We start from the raw sequence: 25000 nt of genomic DNA, 5'->3' as shown, positions 1-25000 counted from the left end.
TAACTGAGTTGAATAGAAATAATGATTGAATGAATATAGAAACTTATGTAGATAAAAAGACCAGAACCACATGACCTCAAACAGACCCGTTGTAATTCACCATTCACATAAGAGTTTAGTGAAAGTGAAGAGAAGACAAAGAAGGAAACAACTGTGTTAGAAAACAAACAATGACTAAACCAAGAGAAATATAAGAGCAAGAAAAAGAAATAGGAGAGAAAAAACTCAGGAATTCTGCCCCTTCTATCTCAACATTCATAGAGAAGAGGTCAAGACAAAGAGAAAACGACAAACCGAAGTAGTCAGGATAAGCATTCTCATCCTATCCACCACCACCACCACTACGACCTCACCTTTCCGCTGCACCACGATCTTGTCCTTGCCAGTGGAGATATTGAAGAGTTCGTACTGGGCGATGCTCACGTCTGGGTCGACCGTGACAGTGGAGGGCGCCCACTTGTACACCATGTCCTGAGAGTTGTACCCGTCTGTGGGGGGAGTGAGCGGCGGCGTCAGGGGGAGAGAAAGTGTCATGTATAGAGGGAAGTTGAAAAAGGGTGAAAGGGGGACGTGGAATAAGATCGTTGACTGGAAAAGAGTTATGGGGAAGGGGAAAAAAAAAAGGGAGAAAGATTGTTGGTGGTTGTAGGAGGTGGCTTTAGTGGAGGTGGAAAGGGAAGAAAAGAATTACAAATAGGTGAAGAGAAAGTTTTAGGTAGAGAAAGAAGGAGGATAATGAGGAGAAGAAGAAGAAGGAAGAGGAGGAGGAGATAATAAAAGTGAAGAGGTACAGTAAAGAGATGAATTAAAGGATGAAGCTGGAGGTGTGTGAAGAATTATATGAAAAAAAAAGTACGTGAAGGAGGATGAGAAGGATGAGCAGGGCAGGGCAGGGTTGGGCTGGGAGATGAAGGTGAAAAGGTTGCGCTAGTGAAAGGCTGGATAAAAGCTGGGAGGTGGAAATGTAAAAGAGGAGCAATGAAACAAGTCTGAATAGGAGTGAAAGAGGGAGAAAAAGAGAAAAGAGAGAAATAAGAATAAAAAAAAGCTTCAGAGAGAGAGAGAGAGAGAGAGAGAGAGAGAGAGATCCCATTACGTACTTGGTGACTAACTGCGTTATATCAAGTTAAGGAGAAGTCATTTCGGAATTGGAGACAAGGAAACAAAGATAAATGAGATGAAATGATATGAAAAAATGAATAAAGGGAAATATTTCATTTGATAAAGAAAAGGTTAATTAAAGTAAGCGAAGAAAGAAGACGGAGAAAAAAAAAAAGAGAAGAAGAAGGAATAGACACAATACACAAAAGAGCAACAAGAAAACGAAAGACAGAAGAAAAAGACACACACAGAACAAGAAAAATTCGAAGGAGAAAGAAAAAGAAAAAAAAGCCAAGAAGAACACGAACTAGGAAGAAAAAAAAAGAGGGGGAGAGAAAATGAGAGAGAAGAAGAGCCTCAAGAAAAGTCCCGAGGCAGAGGAAGAAGAAAAAGAAATGAAAAATACCATGAAAGCAAATTGAAAAAAGAATAGAAAGATAGACAGAAGAGGAACATGAGAGAAACACCAAAATGACATGAGAAAAAGAATCGAGATGAAAGACAGTGAATGATAAAGAACAGAATATCGAAGACCATTGGAAGAAGACGAGGAGGAGGAGGAGGAGGAGGAGGAGGAGGAAGAGGCGTTGAGGAGTGACTGAGAACTGAGAATTCGAGATGGGGGAGAAAAAGAAAACCTGGAAAATGTGGAAAAGGAGGAGGAAAGGAGAAAAAGAGGAGGAGCAGCAGTAATATAGGGAGAGTGTTGAGTGTACGGAGCAAACACGAGATGAAAGGAAATACAGTCAAAGGAAAGAGTGAGAGAGAGAGAGAGAGAGAGAGAGAGAGAGAGAGAGAGAGAGAGAGAGAGAGAGAGAGAGAGAGAGAGAGAACTTGAAATGCAGCAATGAAAATTCAGAATGAGGGAAAATTGCTGTGTAAAGGACACGAGATTGTAAAACTGAGGATTATTTCAAGAGGGGGGAGGAATTTTGTTGTGAGTTTTGAAGGAACAGAGAAGAGGGAAAAATAACATGGGTTCATTATCTCGACATTCGTTCATAGCATAGGAAGTAAAAGAAAGAAATGAGTAAGTATGTGGAAGGTTACCATTGTGCAGAACTGAAAGAAAACAGCTTCGTACAGTATTAGAAAATTGTGTAGGTCTCAAAGAAAGTGTGCACAGCGTAGAAAAAAACTGTTCGTGTAAATTTGTATTCAGGCTGATCTGTCTTGAGAATCATCTGACCTGAGAAACAACCGCCTCAGTGCCAAGTGACTGTGAACATGGCTGTCCAATAGCTCCGAAAGAAACGAGAGAGAGAGAGAGAGAGAGAGAGAGAGAGAGAGAGAGAGAGAGAGAGAGAGAGAGAGAGAGAGAGAGAGAGAGAGAGAGAGAGAGAGAGAAAGAAAACTAGAAAAGCTCAATTAACACAATCTGAAAAGAAAGTAGAGAAGAACTGAGCATTTCACAACCGACAATACTATTTGTTATGAGTCTCGGTCCTGCTTTTTGCATGATTTTTGTACTACGATGTTTCTGATTCACGTTTGTTTCTACGTGATGTCCTTTTGAAGTCCCATTCTTTTGGAGTCTACCCTTCAAGTCTTTAATTTTCTCTCTAACCTTCTATTTTTTTTGTAAGAATTAATTTAAAAACTATCCCCTGCAGTCAGTTATCCTGTGATCTTTTATAGTCTTCTTTAAATCCTTTTGTTTTTCTCTTACCTTTCCGATTTTTCGTTGGAAGTCATCATCTGTAAATTACTCTTAGTCCCCTTTTCTATTCCAAAGCTTCCCCCCTGAAAGAAATCCCTGAAAAGTATCTTGTTTGAAATTTCTAAGTGTCCTCGTTTAGAAGTTCCTTTTTATGAAGTTTTAGGAGCATAAGTACGTAACAGCATCAGTTATTCCTCTGAAAAAAAAGATCCCTCTGAATATATTCCTAAAGAAAGCTACGTCTAATAATAAGTTTCTTTCTGAAGTGCTCATTTCCCCATCAAAGCGTCCTTCTGAAATCCACCCGCCAACTCTGAAAAGTGCTTCCTTTCACGTCAGTCTCTCTCCGTGTCAAGTCTGTCGTCTGAGGCCCCGAGTGTGAGGCGGCGAGGGACTCACACGAGGCGAGGCTGAGCGGGCACAGTTGGGTGTCCAGCGGAAACTTGCGCAGGTGCATCTTGCAAGTGGCGCGGACGGTGAGCCTGTGAGATAGATAGATAGATAGATAGATAGAGAGAGAGAGAGAGAGAGAGAGAGAGAGAGAGAGAGAGAGAGAGAGAGAGAGAGAGTTTTTATTAATACCCTTCATTCCCCAGTGCCAGATACACACTCTTCCCATCCACCCTCCACCTTCAAGCATAATGCACCACCACCACCACCACCACCACCACTTCAAGAAATCCCGTACAGCTTTTAATGAATTGTGTACATTTAAGTTTATAAAAAGTCTGCAAGTGACTGAATTCTTGTCCTTCTAGTCAATCTTTCCATTATCATGTAATACAATTTTTAAGACTGATTCATTTATACTAAGGACTTAAAAGAAATAAAATTGAAAAATACATATATCTACATACGTATAATGATTAATTCAACGCCATTATGTATTTGTCTTCATATCCATTCATACAGTTTACTACATTGATCTCATAGTTAACGAAGGACAGCCATACTAGTGAAAGGATTAAAGGAAATGGTGTGGAACTCAAAAAAAAAAAAAAAAAGAAAGAAAAAAGTACACAGGTAGAAGAACTTCAAACACCAAAATCACCACTATCACCATCACCGCCACCAACACTGCCCCTCACTCTCAGGCCACACACACACACACACACACACACACACACACACACACACACACTCTGCTCACCACCACACGCACCTCTACACACCAATATGCTCTTAACTATGTAAAAACCGTGAGGCCATTTGGCAAACAAGCCTTAATTCACACATCCGGAGTGGCTTTTTGTTGACACACACACACACACACACACACACACACACACACACACACACACACACACACACACACACACTCGCTCATTCACTCACTCACTCTCTCTCTATCTATCTATATATCTATCTCTCTATCTATCTCTCTCAAACAATGATTTTATCACCACTACCCCGTTTTTCCTTATAAATTCACCATTGAATGCTTCCCATCAATATGAACAGCAAAGACTACAGAAATATCCTTCAAAAAGGACCACAAATACACTAAAAATTTTACAAGAATAGCAAAACAACTCAAAACACCCACTCTCCTTCAAATACCACAGGACTCCCACACCATATCCTGGGAGACCACCGCCCACTGCCTCCCACCTGAGGGACCACGTGATCTGGCCGTCGTGCTGCAGGCGGATGAAGGTGTTGGGCGCTGTGATCTTGTGGGCGTAGGAATTCTTGCCGTTGATGAAGAAGGTGTCGGGCTTCCACAGTTTGGCGGCAAACATCCAATTCATAGAGAACTCCGTCTCGCCGAGGTCCGTTTTGTTGAACCGAAGGCGAGGGTCGAACCACACTTGACGCAGGTACAGTTGCATAGAGTATGACTGTTGGAGAGAGAGAAGAAACATGAGTGGAGAGTCTTGAGTGTTGGCTGTGATGGAGAGAAGTGCATGAGGTGGTAAGATAATGAGAGAATTGTTTAAAAATACAGATCTAAACTAAGAGAGAGCTCACATGGTGCCGTGCAGGGAAGAAAAGATGTTTGAGGCGCCACTAGAATGACGTGGAGCGAAGATCTGAGAGGCGTGGATGTCGAAGTGACAGAGAGGAAGGAGGGAAAGGTAGCAAGATGTTGCTGGTGGTGTCAAAGATGAAAATAGAGTGAAGAGTATAGGAGAAAAAGACTGCAGGCTATGTTGAGTACTTGGATGAGCGAGGAAAGGGAATTGAGGGCAGAGTTTTTATCCGGGGAATAAATAGGAGTGACGAAACACGTGTGTGGGGAGGCGTCGTGTGTTTTCGTGGGTAGATACAGCAAGTAGCAGCGGGAGAGAGGGAAGATGGTGCTGTGGGTTGAGTGAGGAGGATGAGTTGAGTATTGCTGGGGGAATGTGTTTACGTGTGTGCGTGCGCGTGTGTGTGTGGGTGGAATATATCTACTCGTATATAGCAAAGGAGGGGGTGGCTGAGAGTAAATGAGATTAGAACACTTATAGATAACAAAGCAGTGGTTTGGCGGTCTTTACTCGTGGGTGAAGGGAAAGAGAGAGATACGGAATACAAAAGAAGATAAACTACGACAGGGAAGAGAATAGACGGCAAGGAAAGAGAAAAGGAAGAGAATAACTTTAGACTGAAAGAAATAAAGGAATGCTGTAGAGGAAGAAAGGATATAAAGAATGTGTAGGAGGGTAAACTGTGACAGAGAGAAGTTATGACAAGACAAGGGAGAAGAGGGAGGTCGAAAGAAACAAAAGAATGCTGAAGAGAGGGAAAGAACATAAAGAACATGAGAAATGATGAAACACAACAAAGAATAAAGAGAGAAGATAAAAAGGCAAAGAAAAAAAGGGAAAGGATAACTATAAACACCACCCCATTAAAGATACAAACGAATGCAGAGTAAAAAAGAACACAGAAAACAAAGAATTTCACAACAGGAAGCAAAAGAAAAGAAAAAAAAAACGAAAACAAATCAAGGAAGAGGAATTGGGAAAGTTATTTAGAAAAAATAGAAAAAGAAGGATTTCATTTATTACGAATCAATGGTGAAATATAAATGAGGAGTAAAAACTAGAACAAAACAAAAACAAAAACACTAGTGGAGGGTTTTGCTTACAGAGGTGACGGAGTGGAAGGCTGGAAGGTGCCTCTGGGTTGGAGGGATGAAAGACAGGTGGAAATTGCTCGTGAGGGGAGAGAAAGAGGTGGAGATTTGCTCGTAAAAATGAATGAACTGATGCGAGCTCTTAAGGGCAGAAGCCAGACTGAGAGAGAGAGAGAGAGAGAGAGAGAGAGAGAGAGAGAGAGAGAGAGAGTCACTCACGCCTTCTTACACACCTTCACTAGCACTGGCTCTCACTCGTAGGTCATTAGTACAGACACATAAGTAATGCTGGATGTATTGTTACGTTGGGCACGAGTGTGTGGTTGTCTTCCTCACACAAAAAGTTCGTTTACTACAGAGTCGTCACTGAGAGAATGGTAACAATCCGCGGAGAAGGATACGCTGGACAAAACTTTTCAACTTTAATTATTCCTTGTGCAAGTCAATACAACAGCAGCGAGTCCAACACTGTCTCTGCACTTATCACTCTTCTCACTAACTCATTGTTCTACAGATTGGTCTTGTAACTCACTGTTCCTTTTCTCACTGCTTACTTCACTTCTTTTAACGTAATTCTATTTCGACTTAATACTGACCACCCCTTAATACAATATCTTTTACATCTAGATCATTTGATATATTACAGAAGCTCCTCAGTCTTCTTAGTCACATCACATAAAAGCCACGGTACTACAATACACAATAGAAAATCAAACCATACAGTGCAAGGATATACTCGACTCCGCCCGCCCGCCTGAGGCAGGGAGCAAGCTGGGATACTTTTCACCTGCCCTCCTCCCCGCAGGGAGACGCAACACCCGTCTAGCCCCAAGACTTCCAAGTTCTTCCCGACGTAACAGTATTTATTCAAGTCTCGATGTCTTCAGAGTTCTGTGTTTTAGTTGTGCCTAAAACCTCTTTTAGCTAAATTTATTCCTTCCACCTCTGCAAACAGTGAAAAATATCGAAATATGGTCCATCTTTCGTAACAACATAAGAGGATAGGAAGAAAAAAAAGATTAATAAAAAAGAGCCATTTACGTTATAGAGCTGCTAACGTTTTATTTTCGTACATAAAAAAAAGACAGGTAAAATTACCACAACCTGTTTTATCCCTTACGCTTCAGTTTGCGGATAATGAGCACAGCAGCGAACGTAATGATAAACCAAGCCTATTATTTTAGTTCACGCACATGCACACGTGAGTTACTGCTGTTCATTTAGACAACCGTGGTGTATGCATAGACTTCAAGCTTCATATGCACCAATCAATAAGAATAATTCGAAGCCTAATACCGCAATTATTGACCCTGACTGGTAATAACACATGTAATCTATTTTCAGCAATTGTAAGGAGTTTTGCGCATCAAAGATCAAGTTCCAGTTGTTGAAAAGTTTGATTAGATATTAAATTATGTTTTTTTCCCCCGGGAGTGGCGTCATCCAAAAGCGTTATCAAAACTTAAGTACACAAGGATATAACACCAAACCAAGAAAAATCAGTAGGAGTGAAGGTAATTATGCATTTGGTAACTAGGCGTGATGGCTCGTGGGGTTGGCAAGCTTGAGAAGTGAGTGGTGGCTGGCAGGACGGGCCGGCCACGTAATTTTAGTTCCTTAGTGATGTCACGATAATTTCTTACCTACAAGAGGAAAACGGATCTCCTTTCGCGGACATAAACTACAGTTATTAGTGCTTTCTTGTGTATGGTGTATAGGTGATGCAAGTGTGTGTTTGGGTGTGTAACGAGTTTGAGTGCACCACCGGCTGCCTGTGTAGGTGGTGGTGGGCAGTCACGTACTTCATACAACGCTGACCGCCATCACCGCCACCCCTCCTCCTCTTCTCTTGGTCTACACTCTTCAGCACCATGTCGAAGTAAGTTGGAAGTAAGGATTAGGAGTGTTTCTACGGCTTCAGTGGCAGTGTAACATATGTTTTGCATCATCAGTGGGAAAAACACTAATGTGGATTTTCAAAATAGTCCTTAGAGCCCAAATTGTTTTAAGAGTGCGAAGCTTTAATGGGGAAAGTGTTGTGATCAGCACTGTACTTGGTATCTAACGGCTTGTTTACTGTCGTACTGGCAGGGATCTTGGCACACGCTGGCCGAACCTTCTTTTGTTTGTTTGTTATTTTCTTCACCAGTCATTCACATAGGTGTAAAAGAAAGATAGATATGTATGAATCCTGGATTAGGAATACAAACGATATGACTAGAGGCTGTCCAGTCGTCAATGAGGTGCGCAGACGCGGCTGGCGGCGGACCGGCGGGCGACGCAGTGACTGCTCTTCTCTTTTGTCATTAAATCCTTCTTGTCAACCTTGTGCCATATAACTGCAGATTATATTAAATTTTGTTTTTTCCTATTTGTATGAATGTTAGGTGACGCATTCCACCCTCCTATCTTTTTCCTTCCCTCACCCGCCTCCGAGCTACCTCTCCCACTCGGACCATCAACAGCTCGAACAGTATCTCTCCCTATTCGTGGATGTAAGCCATGTGAAGCCTATTCGTTCACATGCGAGATGACAGAACCTCCACGTGGCGTTATGTGGTGTTGCACTTCAGCTTGATCTTGCGCTTGAGTCTGAAGTCACGCTGGGTAGACACATGAAACTTATGGCACTTTACATCTACTATGAGGTTTATCTATATCTATATCTATCTGTATATGTGTGTATATCTATATCTATGATGTTTATAAACTAGAATGAGCTTAAATCCTTCATATCACAGCTTACAAGACGGATTATTACCCTTCAATGCATATCAAGTTTTTCCATTGATAGCGTCACTTAAATGTATCAGTTTAGCGGCACCTATGTTACTGTCTTCGCTGATGATCGTTCACACTTACAGCAACAACCATCAAAGCAACTAGCTGCCCATACACGCCCATACAGCCATGCTATCCATTCCATATAACAAGCAAGCCAACAAATCCATAAAACTTTCAATTACACCTCATCCACCAAACAACAAAACACCTTCATCTACCACACCGGCCACTACTCATCCACCATAAGAGGATCAGTGGACTAAGAAAACGCCTTACTGTAGCTCCACCAAATATGCTCATTACCCAATGGACACAGGTCTACAACTTCCCTTTGAGTTAGGAAACAGTCGTAATGATATCCAGAGCCACCTTTAAAACAAATGCCACAAAAAGAAGAAAAAAACAATGAAAGAAAAAAAAAGCAAAGCCAGTACATTAGAGCGATTAAGAAAAACTATTACTTTTATCCCCATCTTTATTTACTTAATGAGGCACTGCACTAGAGAGAGAGAGAGAGAGAGAGAGAGAGAGAGAGAGAGAGAGAGAGAGAGAGAGAGAGAGAGAGAGAGAGAGAACCAGCCTAACCATCAATTAGTAGTGGCAGTCATGTTTCAATTATTTCTTTCCTCTTATTCCTACATCCACATTATTATTACTGTTCGTTTATATTTGCTAAGGCGCCGGAGCTTAGCACTGTACGCCGATGCATTATTAGTCTAGTTCACTCGTGGCGTTAGTCACTGCAGCAGCAACAGCAGCAGCAGCAGTGTGTAGTGTGTTGGTGGGATGGACTTGCAGATTACACAGCGGCCAGCCATGAATATCCGAGTGTGTGTTTGTGTGTGTGTGTGTGTGTGTGTGTGTGTGTGTGTGTGTGTGTGTGTGTGTGTGTGTGATTGTCCAACAACATGCATCAACATGAACATAGTATGAACATCACTAATGGGGCAGGAACACACACACACACACACACACACACACACACACGAGAAAAGCATACAGATAAAGAAAACGGAAGAGGTAAAGGAGGAGGAGGAGGAGGAGGAGGAGGAGGAGGAGGAGGAGGAGGAGGAGGAGGCCCAGAAATGTAAAAATAGTTAAGTGAGAAAGTAAAGTTGTTTGGTGGTAGTGGCTGGCTGTGGTGGTGGTGGTGGTGGTGGTGGTGTTGGTGCGAGGCGTTTAGTTTGTGCCAGCGAGCGCTACTCCCGACACTGACTAACGCCGCGCAGTAGTAGAGATGAAGAGTGCCGATAGCCAAGCCGCGGGTACCAGAGAGGGGATCTGTACGAGCGAGGATTAGCAACCGTAGAAGTAGTGGTAGCAGTAATAATAGTAGTAGTAGTAGTGGTGGTGGTGGTGGTGGTGGTATGTCTGCGCTGATGTAGGAGTTGGCAGGTGTGGGGGTGGATGGTAGTGTGGGGAGGGATGCAGGAGAGATGGGGAGATGAGTGATTGAGGTTGGGGGTGTTGTGATGATGGTGGTGGTGGTGGTGGTGGTAGTGGTGGGGTAAGTGTTGGCAGGGAGACTGAGGTATTAAGTTGTAGAAGTCATATATTTCACTCCATAAATATGAGTGTCTGCCATTTTAACATTCTCTCTCTCTCTCTCTCTCTCTCTCTCTCTCTCTCTCTCTCTCTCTCTCTCTCTCTCTCTCTCTCTCTCTCTCTCTCTCTCTCTCTCTCTCTCTCTCACACACACACACACACACACACACACACACACACACACACACACACACACACACACACACACACACACTGACAAACAAAGAAACAGAGAAATAGTGTGTTGTAAGAGAGAGAGAGAGAGAGAGAGAGAGAGAGAGAGAGAGAGAGAGAGAGAAATCCTAATGCTATCAAATCCGAATACTTTTAAAAATAACACAAAACATTTCTCTTGTCCCTGAATTTCCATTATTTGAACTAAAACAGAGCTTTCTTTCTCTTCATTTTCCGGTAGAGTTGCTTGTTTTAGAGTCGCCTCTGCCAATACACAATGGTCATGTGCTGCCGGTGAGGTCTCGCTTAGGGATCTACGTATATCTAAAAGTTCTCAGCTGTTCAGAAGTTCCTCAAGGTCGCGTCTCTGTTAACGATAAATCTGAGAGCCTCTTAAGTCTGAATCACTTGTCGGCGCTGAGATATACGCCCGGCAGCCTCCAGGAAAAGGTCTCGTAGGGAGTGAATTAGTTAAAGTGGCGAGTGGTGAGATGAATGTTAAGGCTCAGTGCTCAGTGTGTGGGGTGGGGGTCTTAATGTGCCTTTATACCTGGCCGTCTCTGTACTCCCGGCTGCTTTCCTGAGCATGCGGTGCCTCCCTAAGCGCAAAGTGATCAAATAAAACGGTGATGTATGAGACTGGGCGGGGTGGAGGGAGGGGGATTAGGGGAGCCAACACCTGGTAGTGATCAGAGTAATGTAGGTAAAGGATGATGTTGATGGTGGTGGTGGTAATAATAATGATGATGATAATGGACTAGTGATAATGATAGTTGTAGAAATGTGATGGTAATAATTATGATTCTACTACTACTAATGCTGCTGCTGCTAGTACTACTATTACCACCACCACCACCACCACTACACCTACTACTACTACTACTACTACTACTACTACTACTACTACTACTACTACTACTACTACTACTACTACTACTACTACCACCACCACCACCACCACCACCACCACCACCACCACCACCACGAGTATGATTCCGCTGGAGGGCAGTGACAGACATCTTATAAACAAACACAATAAGCGAAGAGACGATAACGACACGCACAAATCATAGAAAGAGTTAACGAGAAAACACTCTTAATATGCCGTGATGCCGAGGCGAAGAGTGAAGCACCAGCCTTTACTCAACAAGTCACTCCAAATTATCCCATTAACCCAACGAGGCAACACAAACAGCAAATAGAAAGAATCTCCCCAAAACCCATATCGTAAATCCCCGAGCTTTTATCTTCACGTGTTTTGAATCTGCTTGGAAAAGAATCAGAACCTTCACATTGCCATAAATCTCATCTGTAGCTCCACGTGTGTTGAGAGTGAATGTTGTACAGCGCTTGCAATATTCAGGGCGTGTGTCAAGGCTGGGAACGAGGGAGGGGGAGAGGGAGGGAGAGAGAGAAGGAAGGTGCCCGCTGTTGCTGCTGCTGCTGTTGCTGCTGCTGCTGCTACTTCTGCTTCTGTCTGGCACACTCACAGATGCTCTCATTCACCACAGCACGTATTGTGAAAATGTTCTCTTATTGTTCTTCTTGTCATTCCCAGCAAGGTGAAAATCTTAACTTGCCAAACATCTGTTCTCTCATTATTCTTTTGTACATGTCGTCCAACACTTGAAAACACGTGTTACTCCCATTGAAAGGACAGCTGTAAGTCAATAAATAAGCAATGTTCACCTGCAAGGACATACACATGGTTAATAGCGCCCCAATTTATTTTTCTCCCTATTGATGCAGGAACCATGTTGGACTATCACTAGAATTATGAAGGCATTCTTGAAAGTCTCAGGAACTTCCACTAAACTGCATTAAAATTTGTAGAATTAAGACGCCGAGACGTTTGAGAGTACTGCTGTTCAGAGTTAGATAGATAGATAAAGAGAGAGAGAGAGAGAGAGAGAGAGAGAGAGAGAGAGAGAGAGAGAGAGAGAGTGTGTGCGTGTGTGTGTGTGTGTGTGTGTGTGTGTGTGTGTGTGTGTGTGTGTGTGTGTCTCTCTCTCTCTCTCTCTCTCTCTCTCTCTCTCTCTCTCTCTCTCTCTCTCTCTCTCTCCGTTATATTGTATATTTTTATTCAGATCAGAGAGAGAGAGAGAGAGAGAGAGAGAGAGAGAGAGAGAGAGAGAGAGAGAGAGAGAGAGAGTACTTGCGTGTTTTTGCCTATGTACGTATCTGCCTGTCTGTGAATACGTTTGTCTCACTACCTGCACACACACACACACACACACACACACACACACACACACACACACACACACACACACACACACACACACACACACACACACATAAGAGAGAGAAAAAAAGCTGTCACTATTAAACTTCGCGGTAAATACGAAGCCACAACAGTTTTCAGTAATATTAGTGAGCGCAGCGGAGGTCGAAGAAAAGGGCAAAGGTCAGTCTCTCTCTCTCTCTCTCTCTCTCTCTCTCTCTCTCTCTCTCTCTCTCTCTCTCTCTCTCTCTCTCTCTCTCTCTGGCCTCGGTCGGATAGCAGCTGCAATTTACTGAGTGTGGTATTGCATTATTAGTCTGCGAGAGTCGTATCTGCCGCGCTCCTCAGTCTAATAGGCTTACAGGGAACATTTATAATAGGTAACATTTTCTATTTTTATATCGAATCAAGTCCTTCTCGTATGATTTTTGCTTCCCTGTGTGTGTGTGTGTGTGTGTGTGTGTGTGTGTGTGTGTGTGTGTGTGTGTGTGTGTGTGTGTGTGTGTGTGTGTGTGTGTGTGTGTGTGTGTGTCTCTCTCTCTCTCTCTCTCTCTCTCTCTCTCTCTCTCTCTCTCTCTCTCTCTCTCTCTCTCTCTCTCTCTCTCTCTCTCTCTCTCTCTCTGTTATATTGTATGATGTTTACTATTTCAGATCTTCTTTACTCCTTTTATTCTAGTAGCTTATGTAGGAATGGAATGGCTGATGTGCTGTTGTTGACTTTGAATTTGTCTTTATTATTCGTGCCCCGCTTGTGTTAGTTTATGAAGGAATAAGAATGAATGATTGTTGTGTTAAGTTATCATTTTACTTTTAGTTTATGTAGGAATGGGACGGAGTACTTGCTGGTATTTTTCTTCCCTCCTGTGAAGCAGTAGACAGGAGCGATGATTATTTGAAGTGTTTTGTACCGACAACTGAATACGCCTTGATTTGCGGAGGAAATAGGAAAGGAAAGCTAGGAAGTAAGTGAAGGCGAGACATCTCGCAGGGAAGGATGGACGAATGAGGGAGAGGGTATTGCGAGCACTGATCTGGCAACGCTGATAAAGGATGACGAGCGAACAATCAAGGCCGGTATTTCGAAACATTTCTGCGCTGCACCTCCACTACATTCAAATGGCTCTTGTTGAAGTTGCAGGGCTTTTTAATGGTCTTTGCATGGTTCTAGTGGTAGACTAACAAGATTCCTACTCTAACAACAGGAAAAGCACTCTAAAGAACCCGGCTAAGCATCTCCGTGGCCTTGAAATAATTGTGGTGGGAGGACAAAGCATTTCTGAATATGGGCGCAAAGTTTGATGGTATAAGGTGATGGTAGGACGCTTGGTGGGGCACTGGTTTATGTGTCTATGATGGTCAGTGGTTGAAGTTACTTATAGAAGTGTCCCTGTGACTACCTAGTGAGCAGAATTATTTGACATTATTGCATGAAAAAAAAAAAAAAGTCACCACGCTGCTTCTTACATGAGGCTCGTGTTTCTCTCATGATGCCAGAATTAGGCCGTGGTTGCGTGTAATTGCTGTGGTGGCGGTGTGCACCGAAGGATTCACTCACCAATATTAGACTGCAATTGTTTGTGAAAATGCTTGGGTGTTGGTCAAACGAGAATACAAAGTCGAATAATTTGATGAAATGTAAAAGTGATGGTTTAGATGTCAGATTTTATATATTGAGTTTACGCACGTACGTACAGCGGATTTAGAAAAAAGGAAGAGACGGGTAGAAATAACTTGATATTTGAATGTAACACACACACGCACACACACACACACACACACACACACACACACACACACACACACACACACACACACACACACACACACATTCTCTCTCTCTCTCTCTCTCTCTCTCTCTCTCTCTCTCTCTCTCTCTCTCTCTCTCTCTCTCTCTCTCTCTCTCTCTCTCTCTCTCAAAGGACCTATACACATTGCGAGGCACCTATACACATTGCGAGACAGATTCCACGACGCATCTCCTCGCAAGAAACATTTTGAGGCGGAGCTGCGAATGTAACAAGCTGCACACTACAAATGGGCAAGGTGTAGACAATTGTCTCTGGAACCACCTATAGGTGAGGGAAAAATACACGGAAGTTCCTCGTATATATAGAGTGGGATGGAGAATAACAGCGTCGCCTAACAAGCGGCGGATGTCGAGTACAGTGTATAACGAAGCGTTGAGTTCTTTTATCCTCGCTGTATATTGTCGTGCGTTCGCAGGCAGCCTTTCTTTGTTTGTATAGGCGTGCGATATCAGGAACACCACCGCTTTGAGATTCACGATATGATACTGGGAGGGGAAGAAAAGATATTTGTTCGATTTGTGAAGTGCTGGAGGAATGGTTTCATCTGTGATTGCAATGGCTGTTGAAATTGCTTTATTTTTTTATTTTATTTTTAAGGTAAGTGTTCATTTTAAAAGATTGTTATTGTGAAATGTGTGTTTATCTGACTATGTTTTTGTGTCTTTATTGATTTAGCTATGATGTTTTGTTTTAAAATCATTCAATCAATAAGTCAATGTTATTCATATATATATATATATATATATATATATATATATATATATATATATATATATATATATATATATATATATATATACACACACACACACACACACACACACACACACACACACACACACACACACACACACACACGGCCCGGTATATATAGAGCGCTGGCTTCACAAGCCAGATATATATATATGGAGATATTTGGGTGTCTCCTTTCACGTGTAGCCCTGTTCACCTAGCAGTATAGGTACGGGATGTAAATCGAGGAGTTGTGACCTTGTTGTCCCGGTGTGTGGTGTGTGCCTGGTCTCAGACCTATATGATCGGAAATAATGAGCTCTAGCTCGTTATATAACGTCTGGCTGTCTCGTCAGAGACTGCAGCAGATCAAACACACACACACACACACACACACACACACACACACACACACACACACATTTCATCATTTAAATGCTGCATTCCATTTTTTATGATAGACAATGTTTAATTTTTCTTATTTTTGAAAATCTGACAATGGACTGCCCTTTCATCAACACTACCACTTTCTCTTCTGCGCCTCAAAGATCTTATTAGTATTACATCCAAGCAACAGTTAGAGACTTAAACCTCACTAGACAGGAGTGGTGGGTGGGGAAGAGCCTTCGTCATTATTATACTACGTCTCTTACATTAGATTAGTTTAGGTTGTGCACAGACAGCCTCGTAAGGGCCAACTAGTCTGATTTTATTCATCCTTTCAGAGAGCATACAACAGTGAGAGACTTCAGCTTCACTAGGCAGGAGTGATGGGTGGGGAGGAGCCTTTGCCATTACTAAACTGTCTCTTGCATTAGATTAGTGTAGGTTAAGGGCCAACGAGTCTGCTTTTTGTTCATCCTTTCAGAGAATATGTGGGTGATGCATGAATTAGTTGAATGAGTGAATTAGGTTTGTTCTTCATTAGTGACTGAATAAGAAGTAAGGATTTATTGGCAGTCTGTGAGTCGTGTCGTATTGGTGGGGTGCGGTGGTGTGAAGAGTGATTAGCTCCGGGTCTGGCTAGCGGGTTTTGTTGCAGAGTCTGTCAGGAAAGCATAATTTTCGAGCGCCAACCAGTTCACGTGTAAATTATGGATATCATTGCGTGATTATTTGATTGTGGTTTTGAATTGTAAATGTGTGTACTAGTTGATTTGTGGTCTGTGAGCTGTGTGTGTGTGTGTGTGTGTGTGTGTGTGTGTGTGTGTGTGTGTGTGTGTGTGTGTGTGTATTTCGTGTTGGGGGAGGTGCGTGTAGTGCAGTATATGTTCATTTGTTTGTCTGTCTCTCTATCTATATCTTTCTATTTATCTATATATCTTTCTGTCTGTCTGTCTCTCAGTCAGTCGGTTTGTTAGTCTATCTGTCTGTCTATGTTTATATCTGCCTGTCATCCTATCTATCTATAATAAAACTGCACACTAATAGCTCTGCATTCAAAAGAGTCAATAAGTTAAGTTGAATCATCTTTAAACATTAATAAAGAATCTGAGTAACCAAACTGAAGGCACAAGTCAGGCATGTCTGTCCCTTGATCCCCTTGTGTAGAGCGCCATCTGATGAAGAGGCTCGCTTGTTTCAGTAACTAGGTGAGCTACAGTGGACAGGTGGAGCCCCACACATCACGCAGATGGGATGATGACGCTCGCTGCTAATTATTGCGGCAGGTAATTGCAGTGCCAAAGGGAACACCTCACCTCATCTCGCCTCGCTCGTGACAGATAAAAAAAAAAAAGGCAATGCAATTAATTACATGCATCGCTGTTCCCGTAATTTCAGTAATCAGTAAAGACTGCATGGCCGCGGTGGGAGAAACTCGTTAGCAGCACAGCGGGATGATACACACTCTTTTTAAAGGCACGTTAATTTCTTAATTGGTGTTTTAACTTGTATTGTGTTTATTTGTTGTATTTTGCGAACAAGACGCTTCTCCAACTTTGAACTGACATCTTAGTGAATCCTTGTTTTTATATAAGTTTTGTTGCCCTTGGCCTGTATTTCTCCTTCATAATAAAAAAGGCATTGAGAAGACAGCCTAAAATATCACAAGAAGAGGCGCTTGTCAAATCAAGAATCGTGGAGGCTGCAGACGCTGACAGCACCGCGACACTTCCCGGGATCGCCATCACGCCGCACACTGACAGACACGCTAAGGAAATATCAACATTCCATTTTAAGGCTGCGATTCTTATGGCGGGATTGTATTAGTTTCCAATATAAGCTGTCTGCCGCATCGCCGCATCAGGGCAGACTGGAATGGCAGCTGGCGGCCAGACACTTGTGGGCGCCTTGCATGAACCACGGGGTGCCTTGACTTGCTGGCTAGTGACATTAGGATCCGTATTCTGAAACGCTTTGCTCTCTCATCATGACTATTTTCTAATACCAAGGGTTCCTCCCGTTAGGAAGGTCGAAGTCTTATTGATGTGTCACTACAACCTTAAAAACACACTAAAAACTCACGTGTCTTTAACTGTAGAGTGTTTTGAATGTAGTAAAAGTGAGGCGCAGAAGTGTTACTGAATAGGGTCCGAGGTACAATGCAGTGCAAGCAAGAATAAGAAAATTACGAGATTGCAAAAGCGGAAAGCCGGTTCACATACACAAGGCAGCTAGTGAAGAGTGCAGACAACGAGGAGTGTAGGACAAAGAGAAGAGAGATGATTAATTGATTTGATGGATTCAACAAAAAAAAAAAAAAAGGGGAGGCATCGGTAGAAGACAAAAGAGGAAATGGAAGCGCAATAGGAAGGAAAGAAACAAATATTGAAGGGAGAAAGCAATCAACAGAGACAGAGAATATGAAATGAGAGAGAGAGAGAGAGAGAGAGAGAGAGAGAGAGAGAGAGAGAGAGAGAGAGAGAGAGAGAGAGAGAGAGAGAGATAGGGGCCAGGGTATAAATAGACCACTCACTGTATAATGATAATGAACAGTCATGTCACTCATTTTTCCTCATAAATGCAACCAACACACCAACACATTATCCAACAAGCACTCTCTCTCTCTCTCTCTCTCTCTCTCTCTCTCTCTCTCTCTCTCTCTCTCTCTCTCTCTCTCTCTCTCTCTCTCTCTCTCATATTGCCTATAGTATAATAAAACTCAGAATAATCACGTTTACATTCATAATTGACAGACGAGTAGAAGAGAAGAGTAATAATGTGAGTGAAGTACACGAGGCAGAGGGTAAGAGGAAGGGCGAGTTGAAGGGAGAGTGAAAGTAGGAGAGGATAGAGAGGAAAAGAAAGTAGGAAGAGACGAGAGTGAAAAGAAGGGAGAAGAGGAAGGGAAGTAAAAGAGAATAAAGAGAAAGGAAAAGAAAGTATAATTTAAAAAAGAAGAAAAGGAGCTAGAAAATGAAGGATTGGGAATGAAAAAAAGATAAAAAGGAAAAGAGAGAAGGAAACATCATAAAGGAAGTAAAAATAAAAAGAACAGAAGAACACATGAAAAAAGGGAGTAGGAAATGAAAGAGATTGGGTAGAAGAATATGAAAAAGGATTGAAGGAAAGAGATGAGTTAGGAAAGAGGGAAAGAAGGGGAATGATGAGAGGTGAGGAAGGGAATGGATGGGGAAAGCAATAAGGGGTTCATTCAGGAGAGGATGGGAAGGGGTGCGAGGAGACTGGGAGGGAGGGAGGGAGGGATGGGGAAGGCTAGATGGTGGGTCAGGGAGGGAAGGGGAAGGGGAGGTTGGGATGGTAATAATATGGACTGTTAATATTGTAGCGACTTGAGTTATGTTCTTGAGTCTTGGCTGATTTATTGACCTCCTTACTTATGAGTTTTGCCCTTAATCTCTCTCTCTCTCTCTCTCTCTCTCTCTCTCTCTCTCTCTCTCTCTCTCTCTCTCTCTCTCTCTCTCTCTCTCTCTCTCTCTCTCTCTCTCTCTCTCTCTCTCTCTCTCTCTCTCTCTCATTTACAAGTAGGGAACATTTGCACAGAAAAGAAGATTCAAAGAGATGAAAATCAGGTTTACTTACCATCAATCAGCCAGAGAGAGAGAGAGAGAGAGAGAGAGAGAGAGAGAGAGAGAGAGAGAGAGAGAGAGGAATATACAAAACAGAGACAAAGATCAAAAGACGAGTTTGTCAGATCTGGACGAAGACGAAATGTTGATTGAATCGCCCGCCTCCTGCACCTGTCCTGCTGTCCATCCGCCCACCTGTGTCCCAGCGGCGCACGGCCAGGAAGAGGCGAGGGAGGGAGGCAGGGAAAGAGAGGGAGAGGGAGGGATAGCAGTGAAGCTAAAGCCGAACGATATGAAGAAGGATAAGAGTGTAGAAAGTGTGAAGATTAGAATGTGAGTGAAAGTGACAGTCAGGGAGGAAGAGGTGAGGGTGAAGATGGGTCATGAAAAAAAGAAATAGATGATAAAGGTTGGTTATTAATTTCTTGTGTATTGATCCTTAGACGCCTTAAACCTAATTTTTTTTTTTTTTTTTTTTTTTTTCCCACACACCTTCTTTCCTTGATCTTGTTCCCTCCTGCTCCCCTCTCTCTTTTCTTACCTTAGCGACACCACCCTCACTCTTCCCTTCCCCCTGCATATAATTTCCCACAGTTCCAACTTCCCACAACACGCTCATTAGCATTTCACACTAATATCATTCACCAACTTAATTACTGCTCTTTACACTCTCTCACTCACTCTCTCTCTCTCACTCTCTCTCTCTCTCTCTCTCTCTCTCTCTCTCTCTCTCTCTCTCTCTCTCTCTCTCTCTCTCTCTCAGCCTTTATCGTATTCTCACCTGTTGCTTCATTACCTGCATTACCTGACTACACTCACTCACGTTTTCTCTATTCTTTTTTCTTCAGTTCATCATCTCTCTCTCTCTCTCTCTCTCTCTCTCTCTCTCTCTCTCTCTCTCTCTCTCTCTCTCTCTCATGCTGCTCTTATTTCTCTTTTATCCCTTAATCAGTGGTCTCTCCATCTTTGTTTATCCAATTCTCTCTTTAATCTTTGCTCCATTTTGTGTGTGTGTGTGTGTGTGTGTGTGTGTGTGTGTGTGTGTGTGTGTGTGTGTGTGTGTGTGTGTGTGGATGCATGAAGAAAGCTTAAGTACAAACTGACAAGACTCTGGTAATTGTATGAACTTCAACTTATTAAGCGGGGCAGCGGCAAGGCGAGGGAGGCTGAGGGAGGCTGAGGATGCTGAGAGAGAAGGAGAGGCGCTTGTAATGAAGGAGGGGACATGAGGAGGAGTGAGGGTGATGGGCCTGGCCAGTGGCGTGAGCTGGTGTGGGCGGGTGGTCGGGGGAGAGGTGGTGGTGGTGGTGGTGAAGTGAAACCGGATGTAGACTGCGGTAGGTGGTGGTGGTGGTGGTGGTGGCGCGAGGGCGGACAAGGGTCAGGACATGAACGGTGGCTGGCTGGCTGGCTGGCTGGAGGGGGGATGGGTGAGGGGGCTAGGGCAGGTGAGGCAGGTGCAGGCAGGGCAGGGCAGGGCAGGTGAGGCAGGAAGGAGAGGTGAGGCAGGTGAGGGGGGGTTCGTCTTTAACTATGCAACTTTGATACGAAGTGAGCGGGGGCGAGGATACGCTCTTCCTGGATTCAGCGCCATCTAGTGAGCGTTCCGATGCTTCTCCACCTCTTCTCCGCCGCCCACCACACTGCTCCCACGCCTCCCTGGCCGCCTGCATGTTTCACTTCCTTATCGCCGCCTTCAGGGACGCTGCTAGCTTATAATCTTCACCTCAGTTGGTATTTGAAAGGCGCAGCAGTAAGATTACCGCCTCCGCCTCCGACAGAAGTTCGAAGCGTTGGAGGCGAAGGAGGAGGTTCAGGAAGGGTTTGCCTGTGATATGACCTTTAAGGGACCTCTAAGCCTTCTCTGGGCCACGGAAAATGTTAGAGTTAATGCTGATAGGTACGTGGGATGACCGCCTTTCACTGATGATGATGGTGATGGTGATGGTGATGATGATAATGATAATGTGTGGGTGTGTGCCCTCCTGTCATGTTCTTTCGTGCCCAGCCATGCGTCTCTGTATCTCTCATCTCATCTGGCCTGCCTCGCTCTTCGATACGCGGGCTACATCCAATAAGTCAGCCCCAATATGAAGTAGTACACTGACGGCGCTTAAATGAAATATTACTTAATTGGATTTTACGCCTCAATGAAACGCAATCATTCTTGATCTAATTCACCTGCGCTCTGCCCCTCTCTGCTTCATCTTACCTGCATTGTTCACTCAGCCATACTTAACGCTACGTCTTCTCACTCTCCATCTCTCCTGCCTCTCCCTGCGCCGTTTCTGCCACACATGACCACCCATCGTATAGCTCCGGCTTACTAACTTTCAATTCCCAATATTTGTTTTCATTTTTTCGTATCAACCAATTTTTTCTTCTAGTACGTCTATTTATGTTCTTCCCAATAAGCTGTTGAACTGTTAGACTCACCCTTCTTTGTACACTCAGTTCCGATCACTCCTCATCCCATATTACTGTCATCGTTACCATCATTATCATCAGTATTTACAATTCCGCTCCAAGATTGATGCTTTCCCCATAATCTTCACTCATTTGTCGGCTCCCTGTCTGTTCTACGTCACCCTAGTAAGGAAGATTCCTTCCTTATTCTCTGGTGCTTAGTTGTTTTAGCGAGGAAGTGAAGAGACAATGAAAAGAGAGACGATGTATTTTAACACCCAAAATTTGTGCATGTCTTTCAAACCACCCTGAGAGAACTTATTGTCTCATTCCAGTCTTTTACGTCATCGTAGGTAGCTTTACCTTCCCAAATCTTTACCTGTCCGTTTTTTTCCTCGTGTGTGTCATGCCTACGACTTGAACTGTTTCTAAAGAGGAGCGTCAAGGCAGCTCAGAAATTAAACTGGCGTATCTCTTTCTTGCTTCTTCTTTCGTTTATTTTCGGGAGAGACAATGAGAAATGAGCCTTTCTTTTATCAATAGCTCTTCTTTGCCTTGACACATTAAAAATTCTGGTCAGACACACAAAAAACATCGATTCTGAAAAAAGAAGAAAAAAAAAAAAAAAAAAAAACCCATCCATACAACATAGCAAACACGCAACGAAATCAAAGTTAAACACGGCAAACGAAACATAACTAAACCAACAAGAGAGACAAAGGAAGAAAACAAAGAGACAGGAAGGAGAACAAATACATCAAATTGGTGAGGTGGGAGGGGAGGGCGAGAAAAAGGCGAAGGAGTGAAAATATCCTTTGTTTCTTTACTGCCGGCGAAGGAAGCTGAAAACCGTACATGAAGATCGGATATATCCCTTTGGTGTTAATGGGAGGAGGGGCTGGAGGGGATGACGGGGCTGGGGGCACTGGCTGGGCTGGCTTGGAGGAAGGGGGGAGAGCAAGGAGGAGGAAAGAAGGGAGAGAAAGAGGGAGGGAATGTGAAGGGATGGACACCACGTGGGAGACACGGAGAGAGAGAGAGAGAGAGAGAGAGAGAGAGAGAGAGAGAGAGAGAGAGAGAGAGAGAGAGAGAGAGAAACATGATAAAACATAAGGAAAGAAGAGAAAAGGGAAAGAAAATTAGAGAAAGGAAAAAGTAAAGAAAGAAAAGGAAAAAAAAATGTAAATAATTCCAAGGGAAAGAAATAGGAGAGAAAGGTAGGAGAAAGGAGAGAAAGAAATGGAATGAAGCAAAGGAGAGAAGATTAATGGAGAGGGAGGAGGGAAGGAGGAAAGAAGAGGAGGAACTCATAGATGGAAACGAGAAGGGAAGATGGTGGAAGAGGAGGACGGAGAAGAGGAGGAGGAGGAGGAGGAGGAGGAGGAGGAGGAGGAGGAGGAGGAGGAGGAGGAGGAGGAGGAGGAGGAGGAGGAGGAGGAGGAGGAGGAGGAGGAGGAGAGAGAGAGAGAGAGAGAGAGAGAGAGAGAGAGAGAGAGAGAGAGAGAGAGAGAGATACACACCCACACCCATCACAAGACCACAACACACACAACACAAGCCCAACCGCCTCTCCGTCCCGCTTACCGCCATTAGCAGCGCGCCCGTGAGCACCACAGGGAGGGCTGGCTGTAAAGAGCAAGTACTGAGCCGCAAATGGCACAGGTTAAGGCGGCTGGAGTAAGCGTGAGTACTGGGAGAGGGTGAGTGAGCAGGAGTAAGCTTGGATTTTAGAAGGGAAGGGAAGTTGATTGAAAGGTGCATAGGAGTAAGATTTAATTCCAAGTACTTACCTCTTGTTTCTCGGAGAAGGGACCCATTGATCTCACGTTCATGTTGACCATTATTGTTGTGGGCGGACCTGCGGGGGAGAGAGACAGAGACACGTGTGTGTGGTGGTGGTGGTGGTGGTGGTGGTGGTAGTGGTGGTTGTGGTAGGGAGGGAGGGAGAGAGACAGAGCAAGGAAATGGAGCAGTGTCAAGAGTAACAAGTAGGCAAATTCATGGATGTCTCCGAGGCAACCTGGGTAGAGGAGAGACTTGAGCAAGTGTAGTGGAGAGAGTGAGAGTGAGAGTGAGAGTGGGAGTGGGGAGTGGGGAGTGGGAGTGGGAGTATAGAAGAGTTCAGTGAATCGGCTTTTCAAAAACCTGGGTAGTGTGTGTGTGTGTGTGTGTGTGTGTGTGTGTGTGTGTGTGTGTGTGTGTGTGTGTGTGTGTGTGTGTGTGTGTTGCCTTACATCAGAGTATATGCATGTATGAATAAATGGAATACTAGATAGATGAAAATAAAACAAAATAAGAACATGTTGACATGATATAAACACAAGCTATACATTCAACAAAAGACTCCTATCTACACTCGTACTTTTTATATTCACCTCCTTTTCCTTCCTCACTCCATTGAAACAAGCAGCACATTTTAGATCACACACTTGTCTTGAAACCGATTACACCCCAACCAGACCGTCCTTTCCTTCTTAGTCTCATCCCTCAACGCTGCTCTGGACACTTGCTACTCTCCTCTAATGACTCCTCCTCTGCACCTCAACACTGCCACACGTGTACTGCTCATGTGCTACAGTCGCTAGGGACTCTACGTACAATGCAGCACACGATGAGGACAGACGCTGGGCACGCTGACACACTGCATGGCGCAAAACAAGAGAGGTGGTACTTTCAGCGTGTATCAGTCTTGTTCTCTTGCTTCGCGTCGTTCCCTTTATTGTTTCGAAGGGCGTGGGGGAAGGTGCTGGTTTGTGGGTGGAGGTTTGGAGAGGGTCTGGAGTGTTGGGGAGATATTGTATTGGTGGGTTCTCTTCTGTTGTTGAAGGTTAATGTTACGCGGAATTAAAGTAGTAGTTTTTTTCATTAATTAATCTCGGTATAATTGAATACGAACATCCGGCTTTTGCATATTATATCAGTAATTTCACCTTCGGACTAGACTGATTTACTGGTTTTTTTTCTTTTTCATATTGTCTGGTGTGTGCGAAAAGAACATATGAAGCGGCGACTGGTGTGTTTATGAAAAAAAAAAAAAAATGTCTGTACGGATATTTTGAGGTAATATGATTTCCTGTTCAAATATCTCATTCTTACTTTCCATAGTTCGTCATAAACTGGCTTCTTTTTCAGTAAATAACATCGATAATTGATAAAAGCTCTTTAGGCACAACACTTAGTAAGAAGACATTCCCGCCCTTTTCCCCACCTCCCTCACCTTCTCCCCGCCTCCCTTACCTTCTCCCCCCTCCCTTCAATCCTCCACGTCTATCTTCCCTCCTCCCCGCCTCCCATCCCTCCTCCCCGCTTCCCTTCCGTCCCCGTGACCCACATCAGCGGACCAAGGTGATCGGGGAAGGCACAGGTGGACGGAGTGTGTCCGGTACAGTGGGACACCTTCAAGTAGGGTTGGTGTCCCGCGCTGCCCGCCATCTGTCATTCTTCCTCCTCCCCTCCTAACAAGACCCACCAGTAGGGCCCACCTCTCTCCAAACACAGGCCCCTTCCAGGCCAGCGGACGCGACCCTGACA

General features: G+C 43.8%; 1 protein-coding gene across 4 annotated transcripts in view; it reads right to left on the bottom strand.

Moving 5' to 3' along the window:
- The window catches only part of LOC123500171 (gamma-aminobutyric acid receptor subunit alpha-6-like), a 199746-nt gene that overhangs the window by 13985 nt on the left and 160761 nt on the right, over positions 1-25000 (bottom strand). For all 4 annotated transcript variants that reach the window (XM_045248880.1, XM_045248882.1, XM_045248881.1 and 1 more), the window contains exons 2-5: positions 23260-23327; positions 4373-4602; positions 3161-3243; positions 354-488 (exon numbers count right to left, since the gene is read on the bottom strand). In XM_045248880.1, the coding sequence (XP_045104815.1) occupies positions 354-488; positions 3161-3243; positions 4373-4602; positions 23260-23327 (516 nt within the window). The remainder of the gene's footprint in view (positions 1-353; positions 489-3160; positions 3244-4372; positions 4603-23259; positions 23328-25000) is intronic.

The sequence above is a fragment of the Portunus trituberculatus genome, chromosome 50 (assembly GCF_017591435.1).
Source record: "Portunus trituberculatus isolate SZX2019 chromosome 50, ASM1759143v1, whole genome shotgun sequence".
Classification (NCBI taxonomy): domain Eukaryota; kingdom Metazoa; phylum Arthropoda; class Malacostraca; order Decapoda; family Portunidae; genus Portunus; species Portunus trituberculatus.
This window is presented reverse-complemented; position numbering and strand designations above follow the sequence as displayed.